General features: G+C 53.6%; 9 protein-coding genes across 9 annotated transcripts; 4 read left to right on the forward strand and 5 right to left on the reverse strand.

The window, feature by feature from the left end:
- The first annotated feature begins 228 nt into the window (after window positions 1-228).
- CDEST_13882 (Putative NAD-dependent epimerase/dehydratase, NAD(P)-binding domain superfamily) lies at window positions 229-1908 on the forward strand. The gene is made up of 7 exons (XM_062930038.1): window positions 229-329; window positions 386-570; window positions 626-738; window positions 790-1042; window positions 1120-1223; window positions 1287-1564; window positions 1620-1908. The coding sequence occupies exons 1-7, from the start codon at window positions 292-294 to the stop codon at window positions 1777-1779; spliced, it is 1131 nt and encodes a 376-aa protein (XP_062786089.1). The 5' UTR covers window positions 229-291; the 3' UTR covers window positions 1780-1908.
- An 809-nt stretch (window positions 1909-2717) lies between these two features.
- CDEST_13883 (Putative AAA+ ATPase domain, ATPase, AAA-type, core) lies at window positions 2718-5137 on the reverse strand. The gene is made up of 6 exons (XM_062930039.1): window positions 4965-5137; window positions 4688-4907; window positions 3412-4631; window positions 3259-3323; window positions 3041-3201; window positions 2718-2978 (listed from the first exon to the last, which is right to left on the reverse strand). The coding sequence occupies exons 1-6, from the start codon at window positions 5048-5050 to the stop codon at window positions 2856-2858; spliced, it is 1875 nt and encodes a 624-aa protein (XP_062786090.1). The 5' UTR covers window positions 5051-5137; the 3' UTR covers window positions 2718-2855.
- A 544-nt stretch (window positions 5138-5681) lies between these two features.
- On the forward strand, window positions 5682-10750 carry CDEST_13884 (Putative NACHT nucleoside triphosphatase, P-loop containing nucleoside triphosphate hydrolase; the record flags this gene model as incomplete). The annotated part of the gene is made up of 7 exons (XM_062930040.1): window positions 5682-5962; window positions 6016-6074; window positions 6122-6533; window positions 6622-7564; window positions 7638-8170; window positions 8247-8607; window positions 8668-10750. The coding sequence occupies exons 1-7, from the start codon at window positions 5722-5724 to the stop codon at window positions 10748-10750; spliced, it is 4632 nt and encodes a 1543-aa protein (XP_062786091.1). The 5' UTR covers window positions 5682-5721.
- Window positions 10751-10881: 131 nt separating this feature from the next.
- CDEST_13885 (Putative major facilitator superfamily, MFS transporter superfamily) lies at window positions 10882-13014 on the reverse strand. The gene is made up of 2 exons (XM_062930041.1): window positions 12495-13014; window positions 10882-12406 (listed from the first exon to the last, which is right to left on the reverse strand). The coding sequence occupies exons 1-2, from the start codon at window positions 12705-12707 to the stop codon at window positions 10958-10960; spliced, it is 1662 nt and encodes a 553-aa protein (XP_062786092.1). The 5' UTR covers window positions 12708-13014; the 3' UTR covers window positions 10882-10957.
- A 4-nt stretch (window positions 13015-13018) lies between these two features.
- On the reverse strand, window positions 13019-16535 carry CDEST_13886 (Putative vacuolar protein sorting-associated protein). The gene is made up of 3 exons (XM_062930042.1): window positions 14274-16535; window positions 13689-14158; window positions 13019-13609 (listed from the first exon to the last, which is right to left on the reverse strand). Exon 1 carries the CDS (start codon window positions 16126-16128, stop codon window positions 14503-14505), a length of 1626 nt encoding a protein of 541 aa, XP_062786093.1. The 5' UTR covers window positions 16129-16535; the 3' UTR covers window positions 13019-13609; window positions 13689-14158; window positions 14274-14502.
- On the forward strand, window positions 13193-13381 carry CDEST_13887 (uncharacterized protein; the record flags this gene model as incomplete). Its single annotated transcript, XM_062930043.1, has 1 exon — window positions 13193-13381. The coding sequence occupies one exon, from the start codon at window positions 13193-13195 to the stop codon at window positions 13379-13381; it is 189 nt and encodes a 62-aa protein (XP_062786094.1).
- Window positions 16536-17146: 611 nt separating the features above from the next.
- Window positions 17147-18881, reverse strand: CDEST_13888 (Putative transcription factor TFIIIC, triple barrel domain-containing protein). Its single transcript, XM_062930044.1, has 2 exons — window positions 18562-18881; window positions 17147-18505 (listed from the first exon to the last, which is right to left on the reverse strand). The coding sequence occupies exons 1-2, from the start codon at window positions 18703-18705 to the stop codon at window positions 17504-17506; spliced, it is 1146 nt and encodes a 381-aa protein (XP_062786095.1). The 5' UTR covers window positions 18706-18881; the 3' UTR covers window positions 17147-17503.
- Window positions 18882-19082: 201 nt separating this feature from the next.
- On the forward strand, window positions 19083-20992 carry CDEST_13889 (Putative histidine biosynthesis protein). The gene is made up of 2 exons (XM_062930045.1): window positions 19083-19393; window positions 19462-20992. The coding sequence occupies exons 1-2, from the start codon at window positions 19271-19273 to the stop codon at window positions 20989-20991; spliced, it is 1653 nt and encodes a 550-aa protein (XP_062786096.1). The 5' UTR covers window positions 19083-19270; the 3' UTR covers window position 20992.
- A 1-nt stretch (window position 20993) lies between these two features.
- On the reverse strand, window positions 20994-23630 carry CDEST_13890 (Putative ornithine decarboxylase antizyme, acyl-CoA N-acyltransferase). The gene is made up of 3 exons (XM_062930046.1): window positions 22886-23630; window positions 22101-22663; window positions 20994-22030 (listed from the first exon to the last, which is right to left on the reverse strand). Exons 1-3 carry the CDS (start codon window positions 22988-22990, stop codon window positions 21823-21825), a joined length of 876 nt encoding a protein of 291 aa, XP_062786097.1. The 5' UTR covers window positions 22991-23630; the 3' UTR covers window positions 20994-21822.
- Between the last annotated feature and the right edge of the window lies 1 nt (window position 23631).

Below are 23631 nucleotides of genomic sequence, written 5' to 3' on the forward strand. Positions count from 1 at the left end.
AAGGCGGGCAGATGACAAATGGCACCGGAAACGCGCGGATATCCCGTTAACATGTTTGGCATCCCATCGGACCATTCTCAACCAATCATTTGCAAACCACCCCGTTATTTCCTACGCCACGCCGCATCCGTGGTCACCAGTAACTACAGAGCACCTTTTTGTACAAGTGGTTTGACGATTATCGTACTCAGAAGCCGGAGTATAAGTAGCATGGTAATATCTGGTATGGTTTCTGTAAGAGAAAGCATCACGCACTCGCAACCATCATCTTGTCAAGTACTTGAAATCAACATGGTACACATCCTCCTCACGGGTGCCGCCGGCTATATGTGTGTGTTCACATCTCTTATCAACTTTCACCTGAGCCTCACTAATCGTCTCTCAGCGGCGGAACTATCCTCGCAGATCTCTTGGCCCGTCAAGACGGGCCCGTGAAGGCCGCAAGACTCTTTGCTGCAGTTCGCACGCAGGAGCAAGTCGAACTCCTGTCGAAGCTCGCAGGCGTATCTGTAGCCCAGGTCGACCTGCTGAGAAAAGACGCTGTGGAAGACTATGTACATCGTAACGAGAGTGCGCACATTTCTACGGTTTCTCAATCTCGTCAATTCGTCTAACGGTTAACTAGTTGACTTCATCGTGAACCTGGCGCCATCTTTCGACCTAATCGTTGTATCGAACCTCCTCGGCGCCCTTGGAAAGCGCCGCCAAGACGGAGCGAATGACTTACGCTTGGTCAATGTAAGGTTTCCTATTCTCCAAAACTGATGTTTTCTAATAGATTCAAATCAGAGCTCGGTAACCGCAGCCTTCTCAAAGGAAAACGGCTGGCCGTTCGGTGAGATAAGTGACACAGGGCCAGTCATTGCCAAAGAGAGAGAAATTGGAGACCAGCATCCTGTTCGAGTGGTTCGTCTCAAAATCCTGCAGACGAATGTCGATCCTCCTAAAGCTAACATAGAAGCAAGGCAGACATCATGGTTGCTGAAAAGGGGAAGGAACTGGGAGTCAAGACGTATATTGTCGTCATCCCAAACGTGTGTAAGTGATGCTTCCCAAGATACAGGATGAACTACAGAACAAAAGTACAAATCGATCACTGAAGCTAATGATGAGCGGCAGATGGGAGAGGTACTGGCCAAGGTAGAAAGCAATCGGTCAGCATCCCTACGTATGTTAGGGTTAGTATCAGGAACCAGATTGTCAACAAGTTTGACCAAGACGGGGTAAGGCCATATACCAAGACAAACGAACAGACACAGCCTACCTCATACTAACAGCCATCTCAGCATCCTGCGGCCGCTCACGTCACTGACCTTGCAGCTCTTTACGTTTTGCTGATCGAAAAGATCTTGCAAGGAGATCCGATCCCGAGCGACGAAGTGGGTATTTACTTCGGCGTTGCGTACACAATGTCTTGGTGGAAGGTCATGTCAGCCATTGCCAGAGCTCTTCACTCTCGTGGGCTAGTAAAAGACCTGGAGCCACAGTTTTGGCCGAGTTATGATACGGCAGCGGATGAGCTGGGATGGCCACGAGCATACATTCGAGGCATGGGAGCCTCCAGGTGAGCATTACATGAGAAGGAGTCCGTAACAGAGATAAGCTAATGGATTCGTCAGCCCACAACTCATTCCACGCAATGCGGACAAGATTGGTTGGAAACCCGAGTGGGATGAGAGTAGATTTATGGAGAGCATAGACGATGAGGTTCAGGATGCTCTGGATCTAGACACTGGCACCACATCTCTCTACGATAGTGTACAGGCTTCCAAGTCTTGAGGACCGTGTTTCGTTTCTGGTAGTCAAGAAGACAAATCCACTGACATATGCACTCGACTGTGGACGGGTCCAATTCCCAGTAAATATGTTGTTTCTGACAAAAGGAATTGAAAGAATATATACTTTGGCTCAATATCCTCTCACTTATCAGACGACGCCGAAGAGCATGGGGGAAGCCAACGTGGCTCGAAACAGCGTGAATTTGGAGTGTCAAGAAGCCAGCGACGCGGCTTTCAACTCGTTAGCCATCAATTCTGCCTTCTTCAGCATATCTTGGGAGGAAGGTGACAGGTCCACGGCGTAGCTATTTCTAGAATCTAAGCAACGCTTCACGGGAAATCGGACAGGCGAACGATCGGTAAGCCAGGGATATTGCGGTATCAATAACGATACCCCTGAGTTGGCGGTTTCAGCGCGGACTCAGATCGAGAGGCAGAAGGAGGTGTGGGCTCTGTGTTAAAAGATACGGAATATGAAGCGGAACTTCTTTTTGACGGGACGGTCACGACTGATGGAAATTACGCCTAGAATAAAACAAGCGTAGATGGACAGATGGATCAAGGGGTAGGTGGCCGTCCTGGGTGACGCTGAATACTGTCCAAGTCCAATGACTGGTGGGAACGGTCTGTGTTGTTGATGGGGCCTGTGCTCTAGCTGGAGAGATTTTGAGACATGGACATGGCAGCGACTTGGATTTTACTCTCCAGTCAGATGAATTAAATTTACGTCCCTTTATCACCGAGGCGCAAAACCTGCCCTTGAGCAGCCCAGGAAGAATCTATATCGAGACGGAATTGGCCATCCTATCAACTCTCAAAGTGTACAGGTTGATGAATAGATTCATGCCAGAGAATAGGGGTGGCTTTGAAGTCTTGGGCGGTTAGTTTCTGTAAGCATCATGCTATCGAGATGTCAGATAAGATAGATCTCGGATATGTAGCAAATATAGTATTGATTCCAACGCCAAAACTGCAAATGCAAAACTAGCAATCGTGTATAAAATGTCATTGGCTCTCCGCATGTTCTCGACTCGATACACGTCCACGGCTAGTGCTCTCAAACACAGCAAAGTCAGTTCATTGATCTCCAGGTTCTTCGTCTTCGACAAGAGTCTCAAGAATATCCTTGATCAGTGACATCGATAGAGGCTCTTGGTTTGCGCGAATGATGGAAGCCACACACGAGACCGCATTCTTGATCTGATAAAATGGTGAGTGTTCGTAGACTTTTGATCATTTAACGAGCAAAGAATTCCAAGTACCTCTCGCCCATTCAAAGGCTTTGATGCCAAACTCCTCATGTCTTCATCAGTAAGCTTCCAGTCTGGCATCTTATCGGTAACAGAAGCCAGCATGTTTTCCCAGATCTTCAGGCGAGCCTCAGCATGAAGCGGAGGGTAGTGGAATTTGAAGTGGATGCGACCTAAACGCAATTTTTAGTACATTGCTTCATTCTGAACGTATCAAGACGGCGACTTACTTTTGAATGCTTCGTCAATATCTTTTTGTCGATTGGTTGTCAAAATGATTATGCCGGTGAAGTACCTGTGTCTCGTTAGTTTTCCAGGAGTGAAACTTATTAGTACAGTCAGGGCTGGGGACAGGTGAAGTGAGGGTCGAGGGCCAAACTTACTCAAGTCTTCGAAGGAAAATACTGACAAGCGCATTCCTCTCCACCTGAGATTCTCCTCTCTTGTACAGGAACACGTCCGCCTCGTCAATTAAAAGAACGCATTCCCACCTCCGTACAATCTCCAGTATCATTCCAAGTCGATCATCAACCCTTTGTACGTCAGTCCCCAGCTCTCCAGCTGAGACACTGTACAGCGGCCGGTGAGATACTTCTGCGACAGCCTCTGCTGTGAGCGATTTTCCGACTCCAGGACTACCACTCAAAAGACCAACCAAGCCTCTTCCCTTTCCTTTGATGATGTCATCGAAAGAGCCGTCCGAATTTGGTTTATGAGACTGGACCAAGAGTCGAATCATTCTCCTTTTCTTTTCCGCAATGATAAGCTTATCAAAAGCGTCCTCATTCCAAATAACGTCACTCATGTTGGATACGGAGAACGCTGCCCAAGTCTTTTGCACAAAAGAGTACCCGAGAATTCGATGGTTGCATAACAGCAAGTCTTCGTCTTTCAAAGAATCCGGGTCGGTTACAACAACTTCGTCCGTAACCCAAGGCTCGAGAAGCTCGTTTGCGGCAGGGTTGTGAGAACCGAAAGCAGCCGGATCAACCATGATTCTTCCTTCAGATTTGAACCGAGTAGACTTCGCAGGCCCCAACATCGAACTTTCCATTCGAACAGCGAGTCCACAGTATTCTCGGCACGTTGGTTCTTTCATGAATCGAACGTAATCTCGGCCCCTCTTTATAAGACTTTTCTGGAGTGGCTCGGCGTCCTGATGGTAACGGATTGGATACGCTTCGAGGCTGGTGATTTTCTTGGTACCTTCAAATGGCACGATTCGGTATCTTTCGTATCCCCAACCAAAGTCTTCGCTGTCGTGTGTAAGTATTCGACCGCTGATCTCAAAGAACTTGCTGTCCTTATCTGACTGATAGGAGCCAGAGCCATATAGGGAAGCTGACGGCTGGCATAGCACGTTGTTGTCCGAGAAAATCACAGTCCCGGGAGAAAAGATTTGCCACACTTGTCCGTAAGTGATTTCGTTATGCTGGAGCAGTGAGAATAGGCTTTCACTCTCTACCTTGTACTCTTGGGAGAGATATTCACGAGTTGCTAGTATGTCGCTGATGAGGTCGTTGTCGGCATCACTCTTCGACTTTTCAGCCTCCAAGTGTGATGTAAGCCCGTTCCATGCATGGTAGAGATCCTGGGGTGATAGCTACAACGGTAAGCGTCAGGTGCTCTCAAGTACCCAGTCTTCACTTTTGAGCTTACTTGCGGTGGCGATTTGTGGAGATTCAATCCAAGACAGTCATGCAGTATCTCCCCGAGAAGCTTCGCGAGCTTCATTGACTTGACGTCTATTTCGACATGTTCTATCTTACCGAACATGCCGCAGATACGGCGTACTACAAGTGGGTTCTTCCGGGAACGGCTCAGCTTCTCCGTGGTTCTAGCCTTGGCCGTTCTCACATAATGCCATTGTCGGTCTTTCCTTTACCGACTGTTAGTTCAAAGTAGGACAACAATATTGCAAGTAATGATTATTTACCTGCTCCAAATTTGATCCAGTTGCAACACTTTCTTCTCCATTGAATCGGGTTTCTCTTCTGGTTGATTATCTGTATCACCCGCCATGTTCAAAATGCCGTTGTTGATGGAGCGGAAAGCTGGATTACAATCGAGGAAGCAAAAGCTGAACCGCTGGGTAAGCCTACGACAGGAAAATATTGCAAAACATGTGGCACTCATTCAAAGGCAGCTGAGACCTGTGGCCGAGGCGGACTCTCATTTCTAGGCAACCGGAACGGCTGAACAGGAACTGGGGGTTTGCCTTACTCGGGCATGTGACGAGTGAAGCCGCCTCGAACTGGATTAACTCTACCTTGCATGATGCACTTGGGGCGGCGAGGCATTTCCATCTCGAAAGGGATCCCTTCGTCACTGGTTGAAATACGCGAGTTGCATATGTATGTCAGCTTAGGCATCAAGAGGTCTCTCGCCAATTCGTTTCACTGCATGGACTGGGTGCGCTCGTTGCCAATCGATATGAGGAGGCTTACTATTAGCCTGACTTTTGTTTGTCTGGTGCATTGCCTCCGCTCCCTCGCTTAAGTAGTGTGTCAAATTTTCTGTAGCATTCACCCTACCCTCTCCTCACGCGTACATGCAAAAAGACCGTCTTGTCCATCATCCGGTCTCTTTCGTATTGAGCTCTGATTCTTGCCTAGTCTGTTTCATTTCTCCATCTATTAAATTCGAGCCTTATCAGCCCATCTCCGCGACTTCCACCTTGTAATGTAAAGGACATGGCGTATCCGACTTCAGCATTCAGTCGCGCGGTCCGCGAGTTCGCAGACAAGTCCACGAAAAAAAAGGTGCCGAGCTTCATCAAAGGCTACCTGGAGGGCACCCCTCTCTCGTCTGTAGAAGAGATCCATCATTCTGTTCTTGAACTGGAAAAGCAATGCTCTCAGCGTGTTCCTCGCAGGAGGTTGCGACCTCTGATCACAGTACTGAAGGACTATGACGGAGTCATCAGCACTTTGTGTAAGCGTCTGACGTTGAGATAGAAGATTCGGAACACTAAACTTCACCACCAGGTCAAGCCGATCCAATGCCATCAGCACTAATATGGGGTGGTTTGAAGGCGGTTATGGAGGTGAGTGTCATACGAATAAGATTTTCAAATCTAACACATGCCAATAGTGCATACACCGCTACGATAGTCTCTTTGAGAAGATTGAAACCCAGTTGAAGAGCCTTACACGTCAGATGAAACGACTGAAGGACTATGAGAAACTGTTTCCCGAGTCCGAAGAAATGCAAGAGCTACTGGTATCTTCGTACATTGGCATCATCAAATTCTGGGCGAGAGTTGAGGAGCAGTGCTCAACTTCATCACTGCTTCTGGCTGGAAAAGCCCTCGCGTCTTTCAGCACCAAGCGGCTAGACGAGATTCTGGCAGAGATGTCAGAGGACTGTGACTGCATTGGAAAGCTCGTTCCCATCATCCAGGAGCATATTCGTCGAGGAGAACAAGCCGATGCTACAATCGAGCGTCAGAGAGCTGGCATTGTATTGGAGCAAGTACTCAGAAACCAGGCGCAAGCACGTGAAGGTTAGTCTCATTCCTCTTTCGTACTGCACGGTTCTTTCCTTCTCAATCTATGTTGTTGATTGGTGCTTATACATATACTTTTACGCAGAAAACCGAAGAAGAGAAGTCCGTGAGTGGGTCACACGCCATGACTCGCTGAACGTGAGCAACCACCGACTCCAGACACGACTACGCGAAAGGCATCACACAGGCACAGGAGCTTGGCTTTCTCACAACATCAAGTTCGTACGGTGGCTAAGACCAGAGTCCGGTTCCAAAGTTCTCTGGCTCGTTGGGGGATCCGGAGTTGGCAAGTCCGTTCTATGTGCGCACATGATTGAAAATTTGAGGTCGCAAGAGCCAAACTCATTGATCGCATTCCACTACTTCAGTTTCGACGAGCCTCAACAACCTCTGGAAATCTATCAAAACATTGCCGATCAACTGTGCTTCCAGTTATATGGTCCAAATTCAAAAGAAGAGGTCTCAGATCACATCTCTGAAGCCATCCAAGGGATTCTCGATGTACCGAGTCTGCAAAACCTGATTAGAGTTTTGGTTTCAGAGTCAAAATCAACTTACATCTTTTTGGACGGCCTCGACGAGGAGTATTCAGACAAAGGTCGATTTTCAAGCGCAACCAAAGCGGTCTCGTTCTTCAAGAAAATTGCGACACAAGACCTGTCAGGACTCAAGCTTTGGTGCAGTTCTCAAGATCGCCGAAAGATCAGGGACATGTTCGACAACTCGGAAGTCATTAATTTGACTTCCGCTGACAATGATGGAGATATTGAGGCATTCCTTAGTTCAAGTCTGAACTCAGATGACTTCGAAGACGTAGAACTCAAGACAAAGGCGGAGCTTTTGACGCATCTGCGGATTCAGGTCCACGGTAACTTTCTGTGGGCAGCTATGATGGTAGAGTCAATGGAGGTCGCAACTAGCACACGTGAAGTTTGGAACGCTATTAGGAAAGGATTACCTGAGGACTTTGAAAAGTTTTTGGAGAAGAGAGTACAGGCATATAAGCCAACTCATCACACATTCATCAGGTAAGAGCCTTGGTACACACCGTCCTCTTATGAGTCATTGCAAAACTTTGCTAACCAGAAGGTGCGGTTATAGCAATGTGTTTTCCTGTATCGTATATGCCAGGAGACCCTTGACCCTACCAGAGCTTTGCGAGGCTGTAGAGACTTCCAGCCTAAATACCGGCGAGGATATGCATCCGGACTGTCGGGTTTTCCGTGGCAAGCTTCTTGACATATGCGCCCCTCTGGTACGCATTGATACCATTCCCGACAGCTCCTCGGAAAAAGAAGTTTGCACGCTTTCGCATTCATCAGTCAGGGTTTTTCTTATGGACAACCCTTCGATACTCGCGCGTCACATAGCACCAGATATCATGGCCTTGGGCTGCCTTCAATACCTGCAGCAGCCCAGGCTAAGATGCTTGATGACAGAAACCGAAAGGTTACTGAAGACACAGACGAATGATTCTAGCATGGGTCAATATCTGTTACAGTACGCCGCACAATACTGGGACAGCCATCTAGATGATCTTCCGTATTCCCACCACCTGTGCCAAGTTGTAGAGAAATTTGTCAAGTCTCACCATTTTCGTTTGGTTCTCAAAGTCTTGGCTATCAACGGGAGTCGTGAGTCATTCTCTTATCATCACTTTGGGGCTCCAGGGGCAAGAAAGTCGAAAATGACAACTAACCTGAAATCAAGCCAAGCTGGTTCCGCCAGGTATTGAATTAATGCGAGACATCACCGCTAAGAATCTTCCGCACTGGTTCATTGAGCAGTATCCCTCTGGACAGGCCCTTGATGAACAACTGCGATACGCCCTCAGAGAATGGTTTATACCTCTCATGCTGGAGAACTTTCGGCTCAGCGAGTATCCCGGCCAGATCGATCGATGTCTGTGGTCTACTCTTCCGAGAAACAATTTTCTTCACAGAGCGCCCTGCTCTTCCAAGGCCTTCATTCTTGAGAAATCGGACTTTGGAGGATTATATGCCACTGATTCGGTATATCAGCGAACCAATTCACAGGGTACAGAAGTCGACGTTTTCATCCTCAACCGCCAGTGAGTTGCCTGCCTTGTCATGCCATACTGGTTATAAAGTTAAACTGATTTCTCAACCAGCGATGAGGATGGCTCAGCAGCCTCTGTACTTTGTGAACGCTGGACCATGTCTCCGGTTCCAAGGCGACCAAAGCTCAAACATCAGAAGAAAATACAGGTTCCATCTGACTGCTTGAGGTTTTATCCTTCCGAAGTGGGAAATCAGAATAATACGAGAGTCAACGCGATAGAAGGTACAGAAGATGGTCGTCTCTTGCGGATCGGTTCCCACATTTGCCACTCTCCCCTCTCGGCTGATTCCGATCTGACACTGGCCAACGCGCCAGGGAACGCTATGAACTACATCGAGGAAATTGCCAGCAATGGACTGTATTATGCTGTCGCGACGCGTCGTCAGGGAATTGAAGATAGCTTTGCAGTCACGCCCCCAGAGTCCAAGTGCGTGGTAGAAAGGGAGACTCCACACAGTCACCACCGTCAAGCCAGCGGCAGAACAGAATCCAAAGAGAGGTCTACTAGCAACTCTTCGCAGAGTGAAGCGTCCTCGAACAGCGCCTACTGCAATGAGGAAGAGGAAGCCTTGAATTCCTCCTCCGACGCGGATCACGAATCTCATCTATCTCGTTTGCTGTCTGACGACGACATGGGGGATTCCCCCCCTGAAATAGAAGACTCAAATGTCTCTTCACCCTCATTGTCGGCCTGCGAATCCTGGAGCGAGGGATCCACGGAAGATATATCTGACGAGATAGACGAAGCTTTGATATGGGATGGTCAAGACCCGAGCGACAACGGCCGAAGTGTCTGTGACGAAGTCGGCGACAGTACGCAATCCTCCGCTTCGAGCGAGGATGGTTACAACACATCTCCAGGATCCACTTCTTCCGAGAAAAGTAGTCGTCCATCAATCAGGAGTCATATCTCCTCTGTCAGAGACGTCTCTGCTAGAGACAGTCCTGGTGCGTCTGATCGCACCGATTCGTCGAGCGACTATGAACCTTCATGCAATGAATCCGATATTTTCGACATCTTGGAAGACGTCATGAAAACAAAGATCAAGGATTTCTTGGCCCCGGAACAGCCCAGAGACAAGCAACAAAGCCTGATGGAAATACGTATCTTACCCTTTTCGCCAAAAGATGTAAACGCCACGGGGCAGGTTTTCCGGTATGCCTGCCATTCCGACAGAATCACTCTGTACGATTCGCCGCCAGTATTTCATCCCACTGAAAAACTGGCAGTCTGGCCCCTCGGAAACGAAGAAGTTCTTTTTGCCGACTTTGGAAGGAACAAGTACTTCGTGCGTCGACTCCAAACACAATACCATACAGGTTGCCAAGTCTCCATGCAGTGTCGCTTTTCAGCATGTGGGCAATATCTGCATGCTGCCTCTCTTGTAGGCACTGTTGCGGGAAACAAGACGCATGGAGAGGCACTTTCTTTAACTCTCCACATCTCGACTTGGAGACTATCGTCCAGCAAGCCTACTCGGAGCCCTCCGAGGCTGGTTTATCGCATCGTTCGCCCCATACCTGCGATATATGCAAAGGAGTGGAAGTTGTCATTATCCAGTATTCCATACACTTTGAACTGGATGGCCTCTTACGTTTTTGTCTCTTCCAGCTCTTTTAAGCTGCGGGTGTGCCGCGTTCCACTGTTCAAAAAGGTAGAGCAGAATGGAGAGGCATACAGTAGCAAAGCAGCAGTACTGACGGACGGCCTGGTGTGTATCCCATTGTCTGCCACATCGAGGAAAATATTTTTCTTTGCCAACCCTGACGAGAATCCACGCAAATATGACAGCAAAAAAGGAGGAAATGTTCTGCATACCAATTCAAAACAAACGAAAAAAAGTGTGTCTGCTCATGTTATCTTATCCGCTGTTAACATGATCGACGCTGGTGCTAGGATAGGACTTGACAAAGTGTTGTTTTCGAAGGAATCTATTGAAAGTACACCCCCTCAAGTGCTGTACCTTGATTTGGAGGCACTGGTTTGGGAAAACGACGATATGGAGTTTCAGTCCAATTGGAAGTCTAAAAGTGGCAGGATGGATATTATAGAATCCTCAATCGCTGCCGCAATGACCAGAGATTATGAGGAGCGTCAAGAGTTCATGAAGGGCAACCAGGCAGGTAAATAGATGGCAAAAGGCCCGAGCCGCCACCGGGCGGCCACATTTTCGACCATCTGTCAACGCTTTGGACAACGGACAAGAGAGCGCGAGAATTCAAGCTTGTTTAATTTTGATTGGTCGCAAGAGTCGATTCCATCATTTTGCATTGGCGTGTTGCTGCTGCAATTTGGTCCTTCACCACGTCACTAAATTGGCTTCCCCGACCCCCAAAATTTAAGCCTGAAACTGTTGCTGGCTCCGTTCCGTCCTTTGCAGCGTGAGATCGCTTATAAAGAACGAAGACAGCAGCCCGAGGCCGCTGAACCCCGTCATCGTGTACATGATCGCTCTGATGGACGTCAGGTACGCCTGCACGATGGGCAGCAACGTGCCTTCCGGGAGGTCGAGGGTCCTCAAGTGCGGAATGAACGCCACGGCCGCCTCCGGGTCTCGGAGATGCTCCGCCGAGGGCGGCAGGTCGCCGATGACCCCGATGGCTTGCGAGAAGTAGCTGCTGAAGACCGTGGAGCAGATGGAAAGCCCCACAAGTCCGCCGAGCAGCCGGAAAGTCAGGAGGATGCCGATGGCCAGCCCGATGTCGTCAACACGGACGACGCTTGCATGGAGCGGAAGAGCCAGGAGGCGGAGCAGCAGGCCAATGCCGGCTCCCCAGACGACCGGCAGCCCGTGCACCAATGAGGCTGGCGAGTCCGTGTCGAGCAAGACGAGGAGACCCATTCCCGCGGCCGTCAAGGCCCACGAGATCCGGATGCTCCATCGATATCCCACATTGGCCCGTCCGACGACGGTGACTCCGGCCACAGCGGCTACCACGCTCACGACGCTCGTAGGCAAGAGCGACACGGCCGACTGGAGCACTGTCTTGGCCATGACGGCCTGGTAGAGCAGCGGTAGCCACTGCAGTAGCGAGTAGAGCGACACACCATGGAAGAAGACGCTCGCCAGCGTGGCCGAGGCCGTTCTGGATTGGAAAATCCTATGGGGCATGATGGGGACTGCCGGCTTGCCCTCGTAGAAGGCGAAGGCGCACAGCAGGGTGGCACCGAGCAGCAGAGGAAGAAGGGTGCGGAACGAGTCCCAGGAGTACAGGTTCCCGGCCCAGCTCAGCGGGAGAGCGAAGAGCACGATGCCTGCGGTGAACAGAGGCACGCCGACCCAGTCCAGGGTCCGCAGCCGCGAGAGCCGGGAGTGCTCGAGCGGCCGCAGGCGGAGAAAGAAGGCGGTCAGCAGGAAGGAGATGGCGAGAAGAGGGAGGTTGATCCAGCCGAGCCACCGCCAGGTGACGAGGCTGCTGAAGACGCCTCCCACGGTTGGGCCGAGGACGCTCCCCAAGGCCATGGGTATGGCCATGAGTCCGAGATAAAGGGAGCGTTCCTGCAGCGTCGTCATGTCGGTGATGACGATTTCGCTCAAGACATCCAGACCGCCGCCGCCCAGGCCCTGTAGGACGCGCCCCGCAATGACGCCGCCCATGTTGCGGGCCAGGCCGAAGACGACTGAGCCGACGGCGAAGAAGAGGTATGCGGCGTAGAGGCACGGCTTCCGGCCGAGGACGTTGGACAACGCTGCATAGAGAGGCTGGGTGACGGCAACGGCGAGAAGGTACGAGATGGAGGCCCAAAACGATTCCAACGAAGTTCCTGCTAGGTCGGCTGCGATGGCCTGACATGAGATGAGGCGAAGCTTGTTAGTGAACCCTTCCCATGGTGATCCAAAAAGTAGAGGCAGAGCAGCACTTGGCATGACTTACTGGGGTAGCTACTGACAGCGTGGTTGCGTCGAGAGCGTAGAGGAAAAGGTTGACCAGGACGGCGACGAAGGTCAAGTAAAAGGCCAGAGACTTCTTGGGGGCAACACGATCTTCCGCAGGACTGTCGAGATTCGCATTGGAGGCGGACGAGACAGGTCTGTGTCCGGTCTCGTCTTGACGGATCGTCTCTTGCGGATTCTCACGGAGGCCCATACTGATTGGTGTGGTGGTGACCTTGGAGCCGGCCGGGCGTCTTCGTTCTGTCGAAAGCCATGCGAGGCGAAGAAGGGAGGTGGTTTATCTTGTAAAGATGAAGGAGTCCGGACAACCGCGAATGCGTGTTTCTTCCTCGTGCTCCTAGATGAGAAGCGAGACGGCGGATGACCAGGGGGTCGTAAAATGAGAGACATGCACCTGAGCGAGAGAGGAGATACATCAGTGCGTGCCCGACTAAGCACTGCAAAGTGAAGTACAGTTCACCTCTTTTGGCGTAGTGGGGCTCATCGGCTATCTTTGCGGGCCCCTTGATCGGACCCAGACTCCTTCTCCTGGTGGCTGCCATTAGCCAGTCACGAAGGCCGGCTGTCATTAATCGGCGGCCTCTCGCCTGACTGCTGCCTGTGCCGTACGGGACCCAGAACAAGGGTATGGGGAGCTCTGCCTGCGGTTTGGTGTGCTGCTACTGTGGTTCTGTCAGTATGGGTGTCGTGAGCGGTGCCGTCCTTGCCATGGTCGTGGCAACTTTGATGGCGGACCCTAGAGACCGAGTCCAAGAACATTTGCATTACATCGACCGTCCCCAGAATCCGTCCGGTAGCATGAATTGGAATATTTCAACGGAGAAAACGGAGAACTCGGATGGGATCCAGGACGTCAGCACCGCTTGAGTTGACATGGCAGTGTAAGTGCCAGCTTAGCCCTCGAACATTTGAAACTGAAGTAGCAGAAACATGAGAGTTTCGGGTCACTAGGTTCTAGATGCCGACCCAGAAACTAGGTTGCGGAAGTGGGCAACGCAAATTCATCAATCCTTACGAGACACCGGTGGTGAATATGACGAAGCTCGAACGGCTAGCACTCTTTTACTCCTTTGTCTGGGTGACTAAATGACATCTCTGAGAAATTTCAGCATCCACCCAGTAGCATACGACCATAGACATATGAGAATTCATTGATGGGAGGGGAGAGCGTTACCTCCTTCCGGCTCGTGGAACCTGAGCCCGTGTGCCGTCTCCGTAATTATCGGCTCTAATACCGTCCGGCGTCCGTTGGTTTTCGTAAGCTTCCCAGGACCCGACATCCACCGGCCAGGTCCCATGTCGGTAGACACGTCGATATCAACATCCCGCTTGGTAGACACTGCAGTGATAGGGCATCTTTCAAGTTGAGTCGCTAGGACCAGGCGGGCTCGCGAAGGCCATCCATTGCATCAGCTCCTGGCGTCACAGGGCACTTCGCTGAAGAGGGGCTCCGCAACTGGTTGACTTCTTTTCAGGCGTTGTGTTTCTAGCCGGTCTGTCTGGCCTTCTTATTTTTTATATTTTTTACACGTCTTCTCCGGGAGAAGGTGTATCAAAAGAACGACCAAGAGCAGAAACGGAGAGAAAGCAAGCGGCGATGCTCGATTGAAGATTGTCGAGGACTTGGTGTGTTGAGACGTTGCACTAACACAGTAAACCCTCATGACCCTGGGCATCTTCAGCTGTCGAAGAAACCAGGGTCACATAGTCCACTCTTAGTTCCCCGTGAGTGCTGATGGAGTCGTGGGCCAATACTTACATTATCGATTATGGGCCATGAACCATGAGGAATAACTGATATGGCACCGGCAAACGCCTGCCTGTGCAGGAGGCTTTTTTGCACCAGCGGATCAGAAGGAGAGTCAAAGAAAGATAAATGTAAACTAGATGTTCGGTTTCATTTCAATTCTGACTCATTTGAAAACTTGATGTTTGTAAAAAGAAAAAAAGTCTTATTTTCATATTCATTCTATCTTCATCAAACCCTTCTAACTGTACCACGTCTGCCCGGGCTTCAGGCTGTCAAGGATGCGGCAGCGGCTGGTGATGCAGAGCTTCTCGCGATCGAGGCGCTTGAACTTGGGCCCCAGAGGCCCGGAGACGTAGTGATACTGGGCGAAGAGGCGCCACTGGCGCATATCGGCAAGGCTGTAGAGCTTGTCACCCCAAGGCCCGGCATAATGGAACCACGATGTCGGCGCATCGGGGTTCTCGGCAGTGGGAACCAAGCTGGCGGGGTCGTCCTTCCGGTGGCCACTGGCAACGTCGACCTTGTCGTCGAGGTCCAGATCGAGGTCCTCGTCCATGTCCTGGACGTAGTCGTACCAGTACGTGTAGGCGTTCTTAGCCGGGTCCCAGAGGGGACCCTTGTCGGTGACATCCTTTAACATACTGAAGGGGAGCACGTAGGGGTGGTCACCGGCCTGGGCGTACATGGCGTGAGAGCCGACGGCGGAGTAAATGACTGGGCGCACACCCCGCTTCTCGACGGCATTGTACGTGTAAGCTTGGCCGCCCTCGTGTTCGGAGAAGAAGATGCCACGGGGCTCGCCATTCTCGAAGCGCATCATGCAGTGCTCCCAATCGCCGACATGATTGCCGAACCGGATTGTCAAGACGGTCTGGCCCAGGTTGTACGAGTAGAAAAAGAACCAGAATGCGTCGACGATGCCGGAGCCCTTGTCAACGAGGACGAGGACGGCGGGGGCCTTGGAATAGCCTTCCTGGTTGGGTTTGTGGGTAGGCGTATCGGGAATCGGCTTCTGGCCCTGGTCTCGGCGACGGAGGTGAGAGCCGCGGCCGGTGCGAGCGGAGGGAGCGAATTGTGGAGCAAGGCGACGAGGGTCTGAAATGCGTTGAACGGGATGATCGCGAGATACGTCGAACCACGTCGTGTCTTCTGTGGGAGGTCGTGGATGGTCAGAGCCCTCTATCGGGCGATCCTTGTTGTCGTTGCTGTCCTTCCCTTCGTCGTCGTCTCCCTCATCGTTCCAGGGTTCGGGGATACCAACGTGGCTGTGCAACCACTCGGGTCTCTGCTCGACATCGGCATCGCTAGTGAGGTAGACCATGCCATCTTCCTTGTTGAGTGTGTGCAGGTCCGACAGAACGAGGGACCGGTTCAGGGCTTCCTGCTCCAGGTAGGGCGTCATGTGCCGAATGTGTTCAGCGATGTCGGAGGGCCAAAAGTTCTCGCCCGAGTAGAGGTGAACGAGCGGCGCATACTCGAGAACGTAATCAGGAATCTCTTTCAAGATCTTCCTCCTCTCCTCCTTGTCATCCCGCGGCGACCGCTTCTGGGGTGCCGTCTCCCACCCGGAATGTCGTCCATCGAGAGACCTCAGCTCGAGGCGCAACTCGCCCGCGTCGGAGTCGTTCTTGTAAGGGAAGAGCGAGGCGGGGTCCCATGAAAGGTGATGCACGCCGCATAGACTCAGCCATCGGCAGGCCTGGCGATCGAGCCAGTAGGGACTACTGCTAACCCATCTCCTATCCTCGCGCTGCTTGACAGGGTCGGGGGGGTTCGGGTTGAGGTATCGAGGCAGGAACCATGCCGTGAACGAGACGGAGGCCAGCACGGCGACGAGGATAGTGATGCGGCGTAGGTAATACATCGGGGGTGGTGGTGTCGGCTCCAGGCCTCGCAGTGTAGGCTATGCTTCGTGAGAGAAACGGGGAACCGAGGAGTGGGACTGCGCCGCGTCGATTGGTAGCGTGATGTTCGTAGCGGTATGTTATATGGTGTTCGTGGCTAGGGAGGCTGAGTGGTGATGATGACTGTTCGGAGGGGCTTCGGGATGGCGGCACGTCTTGCAGAAGCCAGCGGGGTCTTGCGCAGCATCACCAAGAGTAGATCGTTACACTATTGTGTACAGAGAGATCGAAGGTGGGAGGTGCGAGCGGATATGCATGGCCGGCGGAACGCTGAGGCCCCCTTTGGACGGGTGTTTTGCGTTTTATGTTTTGTCTTGTCTTGTTCGAGGAAAGTTTGTTGAGAGGAGGACGAGGTGGTGGACGAGAGGCGGGAAGGGAAGGGCTGCAGCACGCTTTGGGCGCTGAGAAGGAGGGTGGACGGGATGCGCGGGCGAGGCGGCCTACTGCGAGCGACAACGGGCAGCATCTTGATTCAGTGGACGGAGGCGACAAAGAGGTACATGTTCTTTGGGGGGCGTCACACCAATTAGGCAGGTACTCATTGTGCTGTATCCTTGGCAGGAAATGCGGGCAGAAGCAGGGTTCCAGGTACCTATGGCGGCTGGGCGGTACCTTCATGCGGAAGGGGTTCAGATCTGTGGGACCAACCAGATCCATGCAGGTTCCCACGAGGAGGAATCCACTCCGCTGTCCGGCGCCGCTGAGTCGCCGACTGGCGATCCCTGTGGCCATCACGAGCGGCATGGTTCCATGGTCCATTCGGACAATTCCAGAGATTGCGCATGTGAGCTGGCAGTGGACACTGGGCGGCGTGTGGGCGCGGTGCAAGTGACAGTGGCACGATGCAAGGCCTCAACCGTCTGCCGATAGCCGCCAACTATTATGTAACAAACGGAGGATAATCCTGCTATTTTTGAGGCTTTTACTTTTATTTTTATTTTTCAATCGTCTTTTACTCCCCGATCATTCCCTCGTGACTATTGAGTCTGGATAAACGGTGCTTTGTCGCATTTCAAACTTTCTTCCCGGTTCAAAGATTTCCCTGATTCCTTCACCCTGACCACATCATGCACATAATTAGATGCCAGCCCAGGACTGCCCGGCGACGAAGGGCTCTCGAGGCTCATAACGGCGCCAGCCAGTTTCACCATACCATCCCACGCATTGCCCTGTTGGAAGAAAAAAGGCGTGTTCACTGAGACCCATCTGGCCAAGGCGGTGCCGGATTTGGACCGCGGGATGAGTTGGCAATGCAAAGTTCGTGTGGCAGATCGGACGCGCATAATTGTGTATACGATTGGAGAGCGTAAATTACTTTCAGACTGTTGTCTGAACCTATTCAATTTCCCCGCCGTCCTCGTAGTCGTCATAGTCGTCCTCACTCCCCTGGTCCTCGTTCGCGCCCGCCTGTCCAGCCTGCCCCTCCAGCTCCGCCCACGTCGCCGGCGTCGGCATGGACAAGCTTCTGTCAGGGGCACCCGCGCCCCCCTCGGCCGTGCTGTCTGGTTCTACCTTTTCGAATCCAACCTCGCCCGCCACCAACGACCCACCTCGCCCGCCGCGGACGCCGCCCCCACGGCCCCGACGCTTGCTCGGCCTGCCGTCCGGCAACGGTTTCCGCCTCTTCCGCCGGCTGTTCGTGCCCTCGTTGATCTGCTTCGGCGCCGCGTGCGCGTACACTGTCACCTCGTCCTTCTCGCCCCTTTTGACCTTGAGCGCCATGAGATTCTCGAGGAACCTCGTCTGCCGCTTCCGCTCGCCCGTCTTGTCCGCCGTGATGGGGATGTGAATGCCGTTCTGCCGCCTGATCTCCTTTAGCGGGTCGTCCTGGGCCGCTGCCTCGTGCCTCGGCTCCAGTCGCTTCTCCGTCGTGTTGATGCGCGACCAGCTGGCCGCGAGCATGTCCACGCCGCCCTGGAGATGCCGCAGCGCGGGGATCGGGTTTTCGGCGTCGTGCTCCGTGAAGATGACCTCGGTGCCCAGGTTGCGCGACCATTGCCCTTCAAAGACCTTGCCCTTGTACGCGAACATGGGCTTGTCCGAGTGTAGGTCCAGAATCTGTATGTCGGCCGCCGGGTCCGACTCGAAGTCGGCGTCGAAGGCGTCTCCGTTCGTTTCCATTTGAACCTGGTCTATTTCCTCGTCCTCTTCCGGTTCGGCCGCGGGCTCGTCGTCGTTCTCGTCGTCTGAGAGAATACGGTGATGCTTCGGCTCGTCGGGTTTCCTGTGCGGGCCGGCCCAGTGTTTGTAGTGATATCCCCCTCGCCCGGAGACCGGCGCATTGCGCTTCCGACGCAGGAGCTGGGGTATTGAGAGGTCGACTGTCAGGTAGTATGTCTGGGGACCGGTCAGTAATCGCATCCTCTTTCGGTGCGCTCGTAGTGACAGCCTACCTCGGTCTCCGTGGTCGAGTACTCGTACTCCCACTCCGAGTCATCGCCATCGTCAGCCTTGGCGGGTGCTATCAGCGGTCGGTCCACGGGCGCGGTCGCTGCCATGACCGGTGCGACCGAGGACGTTGACGCGTTGGTCGTCATGTTATCGCGTCGATGTGTGGAAGAAGACTCCGGCCGGATGATGGGATTCGTGCATTGGGTTCTGTTCTACGGGAAATCCAAAGTTGAACCCGCCCAGAACCAAGTCGTAGAATGCGTCAGGGGGCTTCAGCTGTATTCGCCATGCCCGGTTCTAGAATGTGGTTGTAAAGTAGAAATTTTGAAGAAAGCTTGAACAAATTGAAGCAGATTTCCATCTCCAGGGAGCTGTCGCCCCAATCGACTCTACGGCATTGGGCGGTGCCAATCGACAGGGGGGCTCTAGTGCGGGGCACTGCATCCTCTTCAGTCTTTACAGTGTCAATGTCCCTCACAACCCCTCTGCCCCGCTATCGCAAGTAAATTTCCCCTGCGACGAACTCCAAGTGACGGACTAGCACCTACAATTTCTTGACTCACATTGTTCCTTGTTGACTCACAGATCCGACAATTCGACAATCCTTCCACTCAACGAGGGTCCTTTATAACGGCGCATTTCACTCGTTCCGAAGCTCTACTTCCGTTCCATTCTCTCTCTGTCACATATACCCAGCATCGACTGCCCACCATGCCAAAGGTCCACCTCTTGGACTACGTCGCGGGCAACGTTCGCAGCCTGGTGAACGCCATCGAGAAGGTCGGCTACGAGGTCGAGTGGATTAGGAAACCCGAAGATGTTCCCTCGGCAGAAGTACGTTAGATCGGCGACCCTACGTAGCCCCAAATGGTCCCAAAGACTAACCACGGGACCCTCACCAGAAATTGATCTTGCCGGGCGTCGGCCACTTCGGCCACTGCCTCTCCCAACTCTCCCAGGCCGGCTTCCTCCCCGCCATCTCCGCCCACGTTGCCTCTGGCAAGCCCTTCATGGGCATCTGCGTCGGCTTGCAGGCCATCTTCGAGGGCTCCGCCGAGGACCCCGACGTCGCCGGCCTCGGCATCGCAAAGGGCCGCCTCAACCGCTTCGACTCCTCCGACAAGTCCGTCCCCCACATCGGCTGGAACGGCGCCAACACCGCCGGCGCGAACCTCTACGACCTCCGCCCGGACTCCAAGTACTACTACGTCCATACCTACAAGTACCCCTACACCCCGGGAGACCTCGAGGCCCAGGGCTGGACCGTCGCCACGGGCACCTACGGCGGCGAGACCTTTGTCGGCGCCCTCGCGCGCGGCAACGTCTTCGCCACCCAGTTCCACCCGGAGAAGTCGGGCGCCGCCGGCCTGCGCTGCCTCCGCGCCTTCCTCGATGGCTCCGGCGCAGCTGCCCTGGCCGCCAACCCCCCGGCCCCCGTCACCGACAAGGCGGCGGCCCCCTTCCACGACGGCCTGACGCGCCGCGTCATCGCCTGCCTCGACGTGCGCGCAAACGACCAGGGCGACCTCGTCGTCACAAAGGGCGACCAGTACGACGTGCGCGACAAGGCCGAGGGCGGCGACGTGCGCAACCTCGGCAAGCCCGTCGAGATGGCGCGGCGCTACTACGAGCAGGGCGCCGACGAGGTCACTTTCCTCAACATCACCAGCTTCCGCGACTGCCCGCTCGCCGACGCGCCCATGCTCGAGGTTCTCCGCCGCACCTCTGAGACCGTCTTCGTGCCCCTGACCGTCGGCGGCGGCATCCGCGACACAGTCGACATGGACGGCACCAAGGTCTCGGCCCTCGAGATCGCCACCATGTACTTCAAGTCCGGCGCCGACAAGGTCTCGATCGGCTCCGACGCCGTCCTCGCCGCCGAGGAGTACCATGCCGCCGGCCGCCGCCTCTTCGGCAACACGGCCATCGAGCAGATCTCCAAGGCCTACGGCAACCAGGCCGTCGTCGTCTCCGTCGACCCGAAGCGCGTCTACGTGCCCAAGCCCGACGCGACGCGGCACAACATCATCCAGACTCGGACGCCCGGCCCCAAGGGCGAGGAGTACTGCTGGTACGCCTGCACCATCAAGGGCGGCCGCGAGACGCGCGACATGGACGTCGTCGAGCTCGCGCAGGCCGTCGAGGCCATGGGCACCGGCGAGATCCTGCTCAACTGCATCGACCGCGACGGCACCAACAGCGGCTTCGACCTCGAGCTCATCCGCCAGGTCAAGGCCGCCGTCGGCATCCCCGTCATCGCTTCCAGCGGCGCGGGGCACCCAGCGCACTTTGAGGAGGTATTCGCCGAGACGACGACCGACGCCGCGCTCGGCGCGGGCATGTTCCACCGCGGCGAGTACACGGTGAAGCAGGTCAAGGATTTCCTGCGCGAGAGGGGGCTCGAGGTGAGGCAGTTTGAGGAGAGCATATAGCGAAAGAAAGAAAAAGGAGAAGAAAGAAAATATCCACCTGATTCAAACCGACGATTTCATGTCACATGTTGTCGAAAGAGGGAAGACGAACATATCAGCCACAGCATTTAAGGGAAAGGAGGGGAGCAAAATATTTAGAACGATTTTAGAGGTTTCAATTTGTTTGATTGCGGGTGTTAACGGACAGTCAGCCCAACCTGGATGGAGTTCTGTTGTGACGCAACGCACAAAACGCCTGGTTAGAGCGGGACGCGGTGTCATTATCCTCCATGCCATAGACGTGCGGTGTTGAGCGTCACGTACTAGATCCCCTCCAGATACCAAAAGTGAATAAGAAAATAGACCACCAGAAAGAATCCCAATAGCAAAATCGCATGAAGCGATCCAGGAGACGGAAAAAAAGACGTGAAAATCCTACCGGCAGTGATGGACTCCATGGCCAGGGTAGGGGGAAGGAGATAATAGTCCTCCAAACTTTTCTCGGCTCAAGTACAAATACAGGAGAGGGACTAAAAGATAGCATAAAACACGAAACCGAGTTCCTTACTCAATGCTTTTCGACGGTACCTTTTCCCCTTTCCCCTATTACATGCTAGTTGTCTCCCAAGCCCGAGCTGTTCCCATACGTAAGAGAAGACAAGAGCAAGGAAATGAAGAAACCCTCGGAAGACTCGCAATGGTAAAAAACCATCTGACAGACGGAAGCAGAGATCCGAGCTGAAAAGCAGGACAAAACGACCAACAAGGGAATAAGAAAACTCCCGAACTGCCTAGCTTATGAACCCAAAAAAAATCCAAGACAAAACGCGAACGGCCGAGGCCCGGGTAATGCTAGATCTCCATGCTCATAAACAGCCACTGGTTGCTCGTCACGTCCACGTCGCGCGCCCAGTGGTCCAGCGTCGTCAACTCGAAGCCGACCCACTGCAGGCTCTTCATCAGCGACTTGGCGTCCTCCTCCTCAATGCCCCGGTCGACGCAGATGACCAGGTGCTGGCAATTGAGGGGTCCGTCGACCAATTCCATCAGCGCCATAAGCCTACATGGGAGATACAAGTCAGTCATGATGTTTGCCGGGAAAGAAAGGGGGAGGAAGGAATGCAACGTACGCTGGCTTCAGGTCACGTCCGATGACGTTCCTGTCAAACAAGGCGAAGAGGGACTTTTCGGTCCCGTCGTCCGCCACAAAGGCCCGGAAACTCGCGCCGCCGGCAAAGTCCCACACCTCCAACCAGGCCGTGGCCGGGGACGGAGCGGACGAGGCCATGGGGTGTCCGTCAGCGGCCCCACAGCGACCCCCAAAGGAGTGCGGCTGGACGGCGAGGTCGTCATCCGGCGGCGGAGTCTGCAGCATTGTTGCGTTCGTGCTGCCGTTGTGATTGTTGTTGTTGTAAACACCCTGATGCAGGCCGGAGCCATGGGAGCCAGTGTCCGTCTCACCTCGGAACACAGCCCTCATAGACTCGCAAAAGAACCTTTCACATTCTTCCCTGATCGAGAGCGCCGCCCCCCCTCGACGGCTAATTCGCTTGCCGGGCACGGCGTCGCGACGCTTGCTGCTGCTGGCCTTGGGAAGCAGTGCAAGCTCGTTGGACGCCGTGATGGCCGCGAGGGGGGGACTTGACGGTGGAGATGGTAATCCTGAGGGGACCTCAGGAATACCACTCGGCCCCTATTGGAAGCAGGTGTCAGCGTCGGTTGCGTCGTTCTAGGTTTCGGGTTCGACAGCGAGGAAGATGCATGGGGGTGGGGAGAACGGGGAGGAGAGGCGAAGAATCCCGGGGGGGAATTGGCGACTGTCTTGGGATTGAGGCTCAAGGTGGGCGTGGGGGAGTAAGGAGAGACATGACGGATCATGTGCCGTGGAATGGGAAAGCATGGGAATGCTACATACCTGCGGCGCCGGTAGTGCAGTAGTGGAGACCGCGAAGAGTCGCGGCGGAATCGACGATGTAGCAGCTGGCGAGGACATTGGCCTGACGGACAATGGCCTCACCATAATTACTACTGCTGTAATTACTCTGCTGATTCATGGGCGCCATTGCGAAAGATTTCTCGGGTTTGCTGTAGACTATGTGGGTGGTTTGGTATGTTGAGTCGGTTCTCGGGAATTCGGAACCGTTCGTCGATGGGGGCGGTTGATTGGACCTTTCGTTCTTATCGAGTGGAAAAAGAGAGGCGGAATTTAGGTATCGACGATGGTATGTCGATTTAAAGTGGAGTGTATTCGTGTGTGGATTGAGTTTTGGCGCGGTGTTGTTTAGCTGGAAGAGGCTATTGATGATGGTTCGAGTAGCGTGAGCGAGACGATTGTCGACGGTGTGTGTTTGAGCTTGTTAATTTTTTTTCTGACGGTTATTGCGGGTGAGGCGAGACGGAAATATATCAGCGGTGAAGCGATGGGAGGAGATGGAAAAAGACAGAAAATGATCGGAGCGCGGGCGGTCGGTGAATAAAAACCCAGTGGGACACCACGACCCGACGCTACCTGCTGTACAGTGTGCTTTAGACGCTACGATACACTTAGTGGACGCCAAGGGGGCTTGCTTCAAGGGGGGGCAGTGGACATGGATAGTGGACATGGACAGTGATGGATTGAGATGAGGGGAGGAAGGGGACCACTTGGCACTGGGAGCCAGT

Source organism: Colletotrichum destructivum, chromosome 9 (assembly GCF_034447905.1).
Source record: "Colletotrichum destructivum chromosome 9, complete sequence".
In the NCBI taxonomy this organism is placed as follows: domain Eukaryota; kingdom Fungi; phylum Ascomycota; class Sordariomycetes; order Glomerellales; family Glomerellaceae; genus Colletotrichum; species Colletotrichum destructivum.

What these genes read in the sequence shown, in the direction of transcription:
- CDEST_13882 (XM_062930038.1), top strand. Translation starts at nt 292, where the DNA reads ATGGTACACATCCTCCTCACGGGTGCCGCCGGCTATAT. An exon ending in CTATGTACATCGTAACGAGA is followed by an intron (nt 571 to 625) that starts GTGCGCACATTT and finishes ACGGTTAACTAG; the next exon opens with TTGACTTCATCGTGAACCTG. An exon ending in ATGACTTACGCTTGGTCAAT is followed by an intron (nt 739 to 789) that starts GTAAGGTTTCCT and finishes GATTCAAATCAG; the next exon opens with AGCTCGGTAACCGCAGCCTT.
- CDEST_13883 (XM_062930039.1), bottom strand. Translation starts at nt 5,050, where the DNA reads ATGGCGGGTGATACAGATAATCAACCAGAAGAGAAACCCGATTCAATG. An exon ending in TCCACAAATCGCCACCGCAA is followed by an intron (nt 4,632 to 4,687) that starts GTAAGCTCAAAA and finishes TTACCGTTGTAG; the next exon opens with CTATCACCCCAGGATCTCTA. An exon ending in TATTGACGAAGCATTCAAAA is followed by an intron (nt 3,202 to 3,258) that starts GTAAGTCGCCGT and finishes AATTGCGTTTAG; the next exon opens with GTCGCATCCACTTCAAATTC.
- CDEST_13885 (XM_062930041.1), bottom strand. Translation starts at nt 12,707, where the DNA reads ATGGGCCTCCGTGAGAATCCGCAAGAGACGATCCGTCAAGACGAGACC. An exon ending in CGCTGTCAGTAGCTACCCCA is followed by an intron (nt 12,407 to 12,494) that starts GTAAGTCATGCC and finishes ATCTCATGTCAG; the next exon opens with GCCATCGCAGCCGACCTAGC.
- CDEST_13886 (XM_062930042.1), bottom strand. Translation starts at nt 16,128, where the DNA reads ATGTATTACCTACGCCGCATCACTATCCTCGTCGCCGTGCTGGCCTCC.
- CDEST_13888 (XM_062930044.1), bottom strand. Translation starts at nt 18,705, where the DNA reads ATGACGACCAACGCGTCAACGTCCTCGGTCGCACCGGTCATGGCAGCG. An exon ending in ACTCGACCACGGAGACCGAG is followed by an intron (nt 18,506 to 18,561) that starts GTAGGCTGTCAC and finishes ACCGGTCCCCAG; the next exon opens with ACATACTACCTGACAGTCGA.
- CDEST_13889 (XM_062930045.1), top strand. Translation starts at nt 19,271, where the DNA reads ATGCCAAAGGTCCACCTCTTGGACTACGTCGCGGGCAACGTTCGCAGC. An exon ending in AAGATGTTCCCTCGGCAGAA is followed by an intron (nt 19,394 to 19,461) that starts GTACGTTAGATC and finishes GACCCTCACCAG; the next exon opens with AAATTGATCTTGCCGGGCGT.
- CDEST_13890 (XM_062930046.1), bottom strand. Translation starts at nt 22,990, where the DNA reads ATGGTGAGGCCATTGTCCGTCAGGCCAATGTCCTCGCCAGCTGCTACA. An exon ending in CTGCACTACCGGCGCCGCAG is followed by an intron (nt 22,664 to 22,885) that starts GTATGTAGCATT and finishes TGCTTCCAATAG; the next exon opens with GGGCCGAGTGGTATTCCTGA. An exon ending in GGACGTGACCTGAAGCCAGC is followed by an intron (nt 22,031 to 22,100) that starts GTACGTTGCATT and finishes TCTCCCATGTAG; the next exon opens with GCTTATGGCGCTGATGGAAT.